This window comes from Bombina bombina, chromosome 6 (genome assembly GCF_027579735.1).
Source record: "Bombina bombina isolate aBomBom1 chromosome 6, aBomBom1.pri, whole genome shotgun sequence".
In the NCBI taxonomy this organism is placed as follows: domain Eukaryota; kingdom Metazoa; phylum Chordata; class Amphibia; order Anura; family Bombinatoridae; genus Bombina; species Bombina bombina.
Genome location: NC_069504.1, coordinates 987,539,190 through 987,552,127, shown reverse-complemented (window position 1 = coordinate 987,552,127; position 12,938 = coordinate 987,539,190). Strand labels below are relative to the sequence as shown.

The 12,938-nt window shown below is 37.0% G+C and overlaps 1 protein-coding gene across 3 annotated transcripts in view; it reads left to right on the top strand.

Annotated features, from left to right (window-relative positions):
- NDST1 (N-deacetylase and N-sulfotransferase 1) overlaps positions 1–12,938 on the top strand; it is a 217,734-nt gene that overhangs the window by 191,562 nt on the left and 13,234 nt on the right. For all 3 annotated transcript variants that reach the window (XM_053718660.1, XM_053718662.1, XM_053718661.1), the window contains exons 12-14: positions 734–904; positions 8,501–8,610; positions 10,574–10,676. In XM_053718660.1, coding sequence (XP_053574635.1) covers positions 734–904; positions 8,501–8,610; positions 10,574–10,676 — 384 coding nt within the window. The remainder of the gene's footprint in view (positions 1–733; positions 905–8,500; positions 8,611–10,573; positions 10,677–12,938) is intronic.

Genomic DNA, 12,938 nt, shown 5'->3' with positions numbered 1-12,938 from the left:
TGTGGTGAGGGGTGTATTTATAGGCATTTTAAGGTTTGGGAAACTTTGCCCCTCCTGGTAGGAATGTATATCCCATACGTCACTAGCTCATGGACTCTTGCTAATATGAAAGAAATGAATTTATCAGGTAAGTTCTTACATAAATTATGTTTTTTTCATGTTGGCGGAAGTTCTAGTTTGCAGCTCTTTACACTACTATCTTTCTTACTCCTTCATCCTATCCTTCGTTTTACGTCCTACTGGGAAGGAAAGGGAAGTAGGAGGGATACTTTGTTGTTGGGTGTCTTTGCCTCCACCTGGTGGCCAGGTGGTAATTTCCCACAAGTAAGGATTTTTGTGGACTATCACCACCAAGAAAGAAAGGAATGTATCAGGTAGGAATAAATTATGTTATTTCTATAAATAAATATGTTAAAGTAAATAAGAGAGTAATTCATTACAAACCAAAATGTGTTTTCAGAGAACCAGTAATTTCTCTTGAATCAGTTCAAATCTGTGGATGCATTTATATGCTACGGAGCCACTGTTAGCCTATAAATTTAGAAAACATTTCAAAGTCATGATGTGGACAGCTCCCATGTTTTCCTTTTCATGCTACCATGAAATAGTGCAGACGTTATCTAAATGGTTATTGCAAAATAAAATACATGCAACAACCCTTTCTACTGATTCATGTTACAGTATTAATTGGTTGTAGAAATGTTTTAACACTTTACTTTGATTACCTCCTCAGCATCAGAGGGCCCACGATGACCCTGTGGCTACAAAATATACTTTTCAAGAAGTGATCACAGCTGGTGCCAGTGCACCTCCAAAGCTACGAGCCCTACAGAACCGGTGCCTTGTCCCAGGATGGTATGCAACCCACATAGAGCGTTGGCTGAACTACTTCCATGCAAACCAAGTAAGGGTGTAACATATCAATCAGTAATACATTCGCTGACATATAACATTATTTTGCTTGCTTCTCCTGGATTTTAAAAGGACGTTCCCAAGGAAGCCAGGAAGTATAACCTGCAAGTGCTGCAAATCAAATAGTTGGTTTCAGCAATTTGCAGCACTTTGGAGCACATAGGTTACAGACTTTGCTTTTTCAGCCTTTTTAGGGAGTGTTGGACAAATTACGATTTATACGCAAAAGGTGTTTAATGACCCTTTAACTCTGAAAATTAAAAAAACTAAAGTGAATCATTTAAAACTCTAAATATTCTACTCAGAGTTCAAAACAGTGACCCTGCAACATTTCAGCTGCGCCAGCTGGAGTGGAGCCTGCAAGATCCATAAAGCTGTAAACTTCTAGTGATTTGTTTTATTAGTGCAGAGGCTCATTTATATCTGTCCCTAAATGCCACGTCAAAGAAGTAATATAAATATTCTCAGTTTTTAAAGAAATATGTTCCTGGATTTCAAACAATGCAAATTTTGCTAACAAAATGACAGTTTAAAGGACCACTTAACGCAGTAGAATTGCATAATTAACAAGTGCATAATAGAAAGACAAATGATTTAACATCTACTCTGACTTTTAAATAAGCAGTAGATTTTTTATTCTGACAAATTTATTTTTTCTCCCATTTTTCGGCCCCCTGTATCATGTGACAGACATCAGCCAATCACAGAAGTATACCCTGTGAGCTTGTGCACATGCTCAGTAGGATCTTGTTCCTCAGAAAGTGTAAATATAAAAAGACTGTGCAAAAATTGACAATGTAAGTAAATTGGAAAGTGTCTTAAAACTGCATGTTATATCTGAATCATAAAAGTTTATTTTGACTTGAGTGTCCCTTTAAAGCAGATATTTTACAGTGCAGTGCTTAAAGGGTCAGAAAGGTCAAAATTTAAACTTTAGTGGTTCATGTAGAGGCTGCAATTTAAAAAACAACAACTTTCCAATTTACTTTTATAATCAAATTTGTTTTGTTCATTCTGTATCTTTTGTTGAAGAGTAAACCGAGATGGGATCATATGAACTCAGGAGTATGTAAGTGTCTTCTGCAGTCCAGCGCAACAATGACAGTGCTCCTAGGTTTATTCTTCAACAAAGGGATACCAAGATCTAAGCAAATTTGATAACATATAAATTACAATCATTTTTTATTAAGTTGCATGTTCTGTCTGATTTGTGAAAGTTTAATTTTGACTTTAACTGTAACTCTGTGCCACTCACAATTGAGGGCTGTGATTCATCAGGGTGTTTTTTACTACTTAGCTGACGATTACTGTTTATACTCATTTGTTTTTCCCCTTTGTTTCCAGAGACTCTTCTTTTTTGTATCCTCAGCTTGTACCCTGTGCACTCTGACATTTTACAGTAGTATTTCCTAATACTGTGGTAGAGAGATCTAAGGACAGAGACTCATATTTTACCTATTTCTTCAATTCCACACCATCACATGCTTTAAACTAGCAAAATGTGAGTCTTTGTCCTTGTAATAAAATTCAATTTATCCTAATAAATGACGGCATAATCTAGATTTTATTAAAGCAATAGAGACTATTATTTTTCCCACCTCTTCCGCCCCCCCCCCCTTAAATTGTATATATTTATTTGGATAGTTTTTTTAAATGGTTAATATTTTATATATATTTACAGCTCAAACTCCACCAAATCCAGGAATTTGAGGAGAAAAGTGCATCGCAATTCTTCAGGGTTTTTTTTGGAGAGACTATTTCAGTTTCAAAATTTTAAAAATAATTCAAGATATTACAGATTCTTCAGATTTTCTGCACTCCAAATTTCTTAAAGACAAAAAATACTGAAAATAAGGAGGACAAAATAAGAAATTTGGAGTGCAGAAAATGCAGGAAACTTCAAGAATCTGAAACATCTTGCATTCTTGAAAATTTTTGAATCTGAAGTATTTGGTCTCTCGGAGAAAAAAAAACCCTGAAAAACTGCAATGCACTTTCCTCCTCAAATTCCTGGATTTGGTGGAGTATTGAGCTGTAAATATATATAAAATATTAACTATTTAAACAAACTTTCAAATAAATATATACAAAGGGACAGAAGAGGTGGGAAAAATAATAGTCAGAATTTATAATGAGGCCGAGTGTTGCCTGTGGACAGCAAAAAATTGTAAAAGAAAGTTTCCATGTAATACTTAAAGGGACATTAAACACCTTGTAATTAAAAAAAAAAAAATTGCAGTCATGTAGTAAACAAACATACTAGGTGATCAATCTTCACCAGCCACTTGCCATATTTTGAAGAGCTAGTGTTGACTTGACTGGCACAGACGAAGCTTGGTATTTAGTTAGCAACTGATCCATTGTTTTGAATTTCCTTTTTTTATCTTTGCTGAGGCAATGAGGTACACACAGTATATGTAGCAGGGTTAGGCTTGTGGAGTCTACATTGTGATATTTCAATTCTCAGATGTGGAAAACCCACATTTTCAGCTTAAATTACAAGAAAAGGGAGCAAAATAAATAAGAATAGTAATACAATTTTGGAGTATACTAACATTAACACTTAATATTACAATCTGAAAGTGTTTCAGGTCCCTTTAAGAGCTCTAGCTACATCAAACCTGTGTAGATGAGGTTTCTCGTCATTCCTCTCACCAGGAGCCTGATTTTATTAAAACTTTGCTGGGCCAGACATGAAAAACCATGCTGACACTCGCAGGGCTGCCCTCAGGGAATTCTAGAAAAAAGTCTGTACCTGCAAATTGCGAATTGGCTCCCATAGAAAGTAATAGAGCTCGCTTGAAAGGGAAGCTTCACTGGGGAGAGAGAAGTTAGCAGGGGAACACTTTAAAAATTAAATCCTGATGCCAGTACAAGTCGGATTACTCTGCTTTCAGTGTATAGTAACCTACAATCACCTCTATTTTCGTATGCAGGTGCGCTTCTATTGGGGTATGTTTTGTGTATTTATATGCACATTTGGCACCTTTCAGTTTGCAAGAAAAAAACAGTTAAAACTGTAAGGGGGAAAATAGTTACAGAATACTCTGGACCTGGTAGAGAAATTTCAGCCATGCACATGGACCATCCCTGTTCAGCTCATTAGCAGAGGCGGGGAAACTCATTTAACAATAAGGAAAATACGCTTTTTCTTAATTTTGCATTTCAAATATGATTTTTACAGTGTTTTTTTGCATGAGCAGTGTAGCTTTATTACGATTTCTGCTGTGCACCTTAAATCATTTCTTTCCTTAACAATATTAACACAAATTAAATTTTTCCATATTTTTTTCTTGCAGAACAATTTTGTAATGATTTTTAACGTGATTATTGCATATTTTTATTTCAATATTTAGTTTTATGTGGGGGGTTTTATAGGGACAGTCAGGTCAAAATTAAACTTTCATGATTCAGACAATTTTAAACAACTTTCCAATTCACTTCCATTATCTAAATGTGCATAGTCTTTTTATGCCCACTTTTTACTGAGCATGTGCAAGATTCACAGGATATAAATTTATGCATTTTGTGATTGGCTTATGGTTGTCACATGATGCATTAGGATGGAAAATGCAACTAACTGACATTTGTCAGAAAGAAACTACTATTCATTTTGACATTCAAAGTGCTTTTCCATTGTCTCATTTTATGTATTTTTTGATTATGCTATTCTACTGTTTGTCCTTTACATTAAGATTTCCTGTGATTTCTACTGTAATGTAAGCATTGCCTTCACTGTTCTCAAGGTAAACACTGCCTTTATAGAAATACAACTGGTTCTTCATAGTACTGGCGAGATTTCTTCTAGAATCTCACAAGCCCAGAGAGCTTTAAAGAATCTGACCCGAGGACAGAGCAACAAAACAGTTTCTAAAAATGAACAACCTCTGAAACACGCAAATACAATGTCTTCAAAACTGTACGTCTCGATGAAAAATCAGAAAAAGTGAAACAAGAAAGCTAGATATGAACACGATATGAAAATATTATGCACAGGGTTAAAATAGAGATGTTGCAGAAACTACAGAACCTTATGTTCCATAGAGGAATAAGATGTGTGAGAAAAAGGTCAGTGCTTTCTGGGGCATGAAGTAAATAAAAACATCAGGGTAAAGAATACTTATCCACTGAACTAAAACTGAAGAAACGTGAACTTTCAAATTGGCTAAAATCAGATTAAAGGGACAGTGTAATGTCAAATAGTCTTCTCTTAATGTGTTTATAATTACAACAGCAGAGTATACATCTATATGAAAATGCTCCTTTAGCTATATTTTGTATATAAAATAGCAGTCTATTAATTGAACTCTCAGCCTAATCAAAAGGCTGAGCAACCAGGGAGAGCAGCTCTCATATTTTCTCTTTATATTTGCACAAAATCCTTATTTCTCTATACACGAGGCCAAAACTTAGGGCCTAATGATCTAAACTTCGCCAGATTAGACGTGTTTTTTTCATGCTGACCCTCGCAGGGGCTGTCCTGGTATAATTATGGTAAAAAAAGGGGCACCCTGCGAGTGGCGGGATGTCCCCTATTGAAAGTAATAGAGCTCGCTGGAAAGGGAAACTTCGCTGTCTAGTGCAGTTAGCAGGGGGCGCAATTTAAAAATAAATCCTGCAGCCAATATAAAATCGTATTACGCTGCTTTCTGCGTGTACCATCTTACAATTGTCTATTTTCATATGCATGTGTTTTTATAATAGGGTTATAAGTATTTTAAATGTTTTTAAAAAGCAAGTATGTAAGCATAGGAGTTAGCCCATTTTTGGTTCAGCATCGAAGAAGAGGAGGCGGCAGGCACTACTACTCAGACCCACAAGCAAAATGGTAAAAAACAAAAGTCTTTATTAGAGGCACTTAGCCATGTTAAAAGGCAGACTGACAGGCAGGGGAAACAGCACAAACAAGGTCTTACGCGTTTCGCGCCCCCTAGTGGCGCTTACTCATAGACTCAACTCCGATTAGTGTCTAAATGTAGCCACCAATCGGCAAGCACTACCCAAATGCTGAACCAAAAATGGTCTGGCTCCTTAGCTTACATTTAAATAAAGATACCAAGAGAACAAAGAAAAAATGATCATAGGAGTAAATTAGACAGTTGCTTAAAATTGCATGCTCTATCTGAATGATGAAAGTTTAATTTTGACTAGACTATCCCTTTAACAATACATTTTTTTCTGTATTTATTATGAATGATTCAATTATTTATTTTGTAATATTTTTAAAATACAAATTTTATTGTGGACTTTTGTAGTGTATGCAACCCCCCCCCCAGAGGCAGAACTTACTTTCTGCAATAACATTTTTTTAGTGAAAAATATTCTGCAGGTCATGAAATTCAATTGTAAATTAAGAGAAAACAATACAATACATTTGTTTCCTTTGCTATTGGTCTAACATCACATACAAGAACCTCTTACGTTCAGGAGTTATAGCTTTGCAGACCTAGCAAGGTTAGGGGGTGGGTTTTAAAAAAAGTCACTGAGAGCCAGTCATCAGCGAATATACTGCTGCTTTACAGCAATGCTCTGCATTTGACTGTTTTTTTCTTCAAATAGAGCTTAGCTGTAGCTGCACTGTGTTAAGAAAAACTTACACAGTGCATCCAGAGCATAGCACTGTTTGAAGAGAAGAGCCTGACGTGAAGCAGCGCTCTAAAGCAAAAGCGCTAACAGGTCCTGCATGTGTCTCGTTATTTCTGAAGACATGCTGGATATTCTACAATGACATCTCAGATCACTGCATGTTCTGACTTGAGGCTCCTCCCTATACAAAAATGCAGTATATGCCCCTTAGCACGATTCCCTGTTTTCATGGTGCAAACTGGCTTCATAGAAGGACTGGTGAGCATTCTTAAATAATCTCACCAGCCCAGAGACCTTTAGATCATCGGGCCCTTAGAGAGAACAATGGAAATATTAACATTTTAATATCTATGTCCAACCAGCCACGCACTGGGAGTGTAATTTCTTCTAAACCTTCCTGTTAACATTTCTTTTTTATAAACAGTACTGAAGTATTGAAATATTCAGTATAGGTGGAGATACAACAGGCAAAAATGCATATTTCAAATGACAAAAAAGGTAAAGCAACCATTTGTAAACAATTTTATAAACTTTAGCAGGTTAAATTCATCATTGGAAACGCATTGAAGGGGAGAAAATAATCACAGTACACCACCCCTTTAATAAATACTGAAAGACGTCCAAAATCTACAGACGTGAGCTGAAAGCCCAGTGAAGATTTATTTCTTCATAATATTTAGTCCCAGTCGCAGTAATATGTTCTAGTCACAATAGGCTTGTAGGTAATAAGATAATAACCAAACAACCTAATGTTGTGTATGATTGTAGAGAATTTGTTGATTAGCTATATGGTTTTCAACACAGGTGTGAATAAACTATGCTACTTAATGGGACATAAAAAGTGCAAAAACAAAATATTCTGTGTTCGAGCGTGTTACTATTGCACTGCTAAACTACTAGGTCTTGGCTAAACACATCTGGTGAGCCAATGACAAGAGGCATATGTGTGTAGCCACCAATCGTCAGCTATCAGAAGTAGCACCTCCTGTGACTACCTAGGTATGCTTTTCAAGAAAGTATACCATGAGACAGAAGTAAATTGATGAAGTTAACTGGAAAGTCATTTAAAGTTGCATGCTTTCATTGAACATTTTGTGTTTCATGTCCCTTTAACCCCTTCGCTGCCTGGAATTTCAGAGCAAAACTTGATTAAAGTACCCAAGAATTGTTAGCATTTTTGCTATCACTTCATTTAAAAATAAATAAAGCCTTTGTTTTTTGATTTACTTAACCCAAGCAATTGGTCTACGCCCATTTTGGTATATTTCGTGACACTATTTGGCCGCCAAATACAATCTTATAAAATAAATTCACTTTTTCACAAACTCTCGGGATCTCACTGAAATTATTTACACACAACTACTGCAGTCAAAAGGTTGTAAAACCTTCTCTGGGATCCCGTTTGCTCAGAAATGGCAGACATGTACGGCTTTGCCATTGATTTTTGGTAATTAAAAGGACGCTATTGGTAGCTGCACACCACACCTCTGAAATTCCCAGCAGTGAAGAGGTTAATCAGTTAGCTGTTAAGGGTAAATGTATTTAAGTGCAGTGATTACCCCCCCCCCCCCCAACTGACACCTACCACCTCCCTGATACCTCCCAAAGAGCTCTCTTCCTTCTCCTTTCCTACTGGTCACCATCATCTTCCACCATCTTAGGTACTGGCAGCCTGTCTGCCATTATGCAATTAGGTGTTTGTTGTTTTTTTGTTTTTGTTGTTCTTTTATATATATTTTCTGTAGTGTAGGGATCTCCCTCAACCTCCCCCCCCCCCCTGCAGCATGCACCAAAGTGTTGGACGTAGGTACTACATCAACACATTACGCTGGTCAAAGTACTGAGTGACATAATACCTACGTCCAAATGGTACAATGGGTTAATAATGTGCATATTTAAATGTTGGTTCCCTATAAGACAAGCTATGTGTTTGCATTATCGGAGGTTACATATCTGATTTCTGTTTGTAAAGGCCTCACACTCTGTGTACTTTTAATTCCAGATATTGGTGTTAGATGGCAAGCTGCTGCGCACTGAGCCCGCTAATGTAATGGAGGCAGTTCAGAAATTCTTGGGAGTAACCAATGCTATGGATTATCACAAAACCCTGGCGTGAGTACCAAAAAGAATTGTCCCTCCCCTTGTAGATCATTTTGTATCAAAACGCGTCATAATCTATCACTAACTCTTATGTAGAATAATGGCTTCTATTTGATTTGCTTTAAATAGAGTCATAATAATAAAAGTTGACTATGAAATGCACAGTGAGCAATATAGTTTACATTGCAAAAAGTTTTCTTTGATAGTAGTAATGTGATAAAGTATATTTTGTATGTGAAAAGCTGCACTTAAAGCCGTTATATTCATTTCCAAAACTTGCTGTGAGTTCTGCTAATATAATGCATACAATCTAATTACATTTTACTTGCATTAGATGTAAATAATATGTTCATTTAATACAATTTACTCAGCAAGACAGGATGTTTTGTGTTTGTAAAATTATCATGCGATTATGTTGTTTTGCCATGACGAAACTGCAAAATGATGCATAATATTTAGACTTGTATCTGACTGTATAACTGTATAAATAAAGAAATAGGAATATTAAAGTTAACAGGAAGGTAAGCATTAAAGGGACAAATTGCTCTATTATTATTATTATTACACTATTGTTTGTATATAATTGTGCGTTGAGTCCCTGGAAAGTTAACGCATTGCTAAAGTCAGCTTCAGAGAAGCACTGCACTACAGGGAGCTAGAGGTGACGCAGGAGGTTGTTTCGTTAATCGCATTCTACCACTTCCGTAGCCGCTGTTAGATGACGTGTGTGGCCCATCTGGTATAAAACAGCCACTCAATGTCAATGGTGCAGGCAGTATGGGTTTTGATTGGCTGTACTTCCCAATGCCTCAATATTGAGGGGGACACTGGACTTGGTGGTAGCCGTTATAACAGCACTTAAGGGAGGAGGGGTAAAATGTATTATTTTAAATCTTTTTCTTTCAAGATTCAGATAGAGAATACAATTTTTAAAAAGTTTCCAATTTACTTTTATGATCAAATTTGCTTTATTCTCATGTTATTTTTTGTTAAATAGATATCCAGATAGGTAGCGTGCACATGCCAGAAGCACTACATGACAGGAAATAGGGCTGCCATCTAGTGCTCTTGCTAATGTATAAAATTTTTGCAAAACTACTGCCATATAGTGTTGTGTACACGTGCACGCTCCTGAGCTTACCTTCCTGCTTTTCAACAAAGGATAACAAGGTCATTTGAGAATAGAAGTAAATTGGAAAGTTGTTTAAAATTGTATTCACTATCTGAATCATTAGACATATTTTTTTTGTTTTATGTCCCTTTAACTTATAAGAAAACAATCACATTCGATACATTAATATAAAATATTGCATAAGAAACACTTTGAGAAGTATGTTCCAAAACAATAATACTTGCACAGGGAGATAAATTGTCAATAAAATATGGCTAGAGGGAAAAAAATAAAAAGCTAACATTTTAACAATTTGTACTACTAAGTGCAATTTTTTAAACACATTATTATTTAGTCTCAGTTTAATTCTATCATGCTAAGTACTTACAGGTTTTAAGTTGAGGTCTGTGTTGATGGACTTACTCATTCGAGATTTTTTTTGGTTCTTTCTATTAGGGAGTTGCAATTTACTTAGAATGGCAACATATGGCATCCTTTTTTGTGTCCTTAATATCTGCAAATATTCAGCCTTTTATATTTTGCAATTTAGATATCCCAAATGTGTGCATTATATTGAGATTCTAATTTAATATCCAATCTTGCCATCTCTGGTCAAATACTGCAACTGCACCTAAATTTCACAAAGGTGCCAAATAATGCTATGTAAGAAATGACCACTAGATGGCGCTTATGATATATTCAAGAGGTCCTAGCTCAGAAACCAGCTGGTATATTGCTCTTTTTAAAATTGTTTCAATAAAGAAATTGTTTTATTTAAACCTATTGGTTAGTTATTGTTTTTTGTTTTTAATATTTTACAAGTATTAAAATTTCAGTCTCTAATATTTTGTGCTTTCTTATCAGGTTTGACCCTAAGAAAGGATTTTGGTGCCAACTGCTGGAGGGAGGGAAAACCAAGTGCTTAGGAAAAAGTAAAGGAAGGAAGTACCCTGATATGGATTCAGATGTATGTTGCTGTGCTACTGTTTCATTTCACTCTCCTCTTGCAATAAACACATTATGTAATTACACTATCATTTCATGCTTACATAGACCCTACCATTGGGCTTCACTTTATTTTATTCCTACCATACTGATATAAACTGCATAGAGGCCACTGTAATGTTAATGTTTTTTCTTGATCAATGTTTCTTTTTCAAGACACGATGAGTCCACGGATTTCATCCTTACTTGTGGGATTTCACCTCCTTGTCAGCAGGAGGAGGCAAAAGCACCACAGCAGAGCTGCTATATATAGCTCCTCCCTTCCCTCCCACTCCAGTCATTCTCTTTGCCTACGTTAGTGATAGGAAGAGGTAAAGTGAGGTGTTAGTTTTAGATTCTTCAATCAAGAGTTTGTTATTTTAAAGTAGCGCCAGAGAGTGCTACTTTGTTCTGGGGTGTAGCCTGGTTCCATTTCAGTCTCTACAGTAGAGCTTTTGGTGGCTTTAAAGCAATGGGAACTTGTGGGACATAATTCTCACTGCACCTCCCATATTTGTGCTGCCCTATATCCTTCAGTCTGAGGTTCACACTAACTCAGCATTTGTTTCTTCTCAGGCCAATGTGAGGGAGAGGACCTCTCAAGCTTGGGAACTGCCTTCCTGCCAGGCAGTGGTGAAGGTAAGTGCTACCTTTCTGGGACATAAGGAGACAGTTTTTATTTTATAAAAAAAAAAAAAGCACTATGGAACATAAAGGGTTAACAACAAAGCCTTTATTCGGTTGGGACTTTATACAACTTTTATGTGAAAAGTTTTTATGGGCAGTATTATATAGCAGGCACTGGGGTTGGAGATGTGTTGTTTTAATTCTTTTGGCTCCGGTGGTTTCACTTGATGTTTTTTCCCGGAGGGAAGACATTGAGCTTTAGGTACGCCCACGATGGGCGGGGCTTCCGGTATTTGCGGGTGACTAAGTAGAGCGCTGTTTCCCTGACAGGATTAGTGCGACATAGCTGGGCTACTTGTTTGTCTATACTAGAGCGGCATGTAGTGTATTTACATGCACTTCTAGTACAGATACGTTAAGTCCGGTCTGGGTTTGTGAGCTGCACAGTGTGTCTGAACGGACCTGCATAGGAAAAGGCGATCCGGTGTCATTTTGCATGGTAGGAGCACCTCAGCAGACTGCTGTGGTGCAGAGGTTTTTTTTGTGAAGTCAGTTTTTTAATCGATGTGCTTAAGACAGTAACGGTTTTTGTGCAGTTATTTTTTTCTAATCTTTATGTTTTTTTCTGTTGATTATTTGTTATATTGTATTGATTAATGGATCAAGAGAGTGTGCAATCTGTTACATGTGCCTTATGTCTGGATTCAAATGTGGAACCACCAATCCCTTTCTGTCCTACATGTATTGAAAGGACTGTAAATTTTAGGGATAAAATTTTTACTGAGCCAATTTCTTCTCAGGCAGATGTTGTCCAGGAATCTTCGGATGAGGGTCAATTTATGCCGCAACTTTCTCCCCAAGCGTCCCAAAAATTAACGCCCCCACCAGCAGTGCCCTGCACTTCTGCGCTAGTACCTGCTGCAGTTACTTTAAAAGACATAGCAGAGGTTATGTCTTCCACAATTTCTGATTCGTTGTCTGCTTTTCCTATGTTTTCAGGTAAGCACAAGAGGAAAGACAAGCATGTTATCAGTGAGGTTTATGATGCCATGGTAGCAGTCTCAGAGGTACCTTCCCAGGGAACGGAGATGGAGGGTATAGAGGTTTTATCAGATGGCAAGATTTCAGATTCGGAACCTTTGACTGATTCGGAGGTTGTCTCTCTCAGATTTAAACTTGAACACCTCCGTCTGCTACTCAGGGAGGTGTTGGTTACCTTAGACGACTGTGATTCCACAGTAGTAGTCACTCCTGTGAAGGCGAGTAAATTGGACAAATATTTCGAAGTTCCTACTTTCTTAGATGTTTTTCCAGTTCCTAAGCGAGCTTCAGAGATTGTTTCTAAGGAATGGGAGAGACCAGGTATTCCCTTCTCTCCGTCTCCTATTTTCAGAAAGATGTTTCCTATAGCTGACACTATCAGGGAAACTTGGCAAACTGTTCCTAAGGTGGAAGGGGCTATTTCCACTTTAGCCAAGCGAACTACTATCCCTATTGAGGACAGTTGTGCCTTTAAAGACCCCATGGACAAGAAGTTGGAGGGTCTACTTAAAAAGATTTATGTTCACCAGGGTCTGCTGTTGCAGCCGGGCTGCGTGCATTGCTACTGTCACTAGTG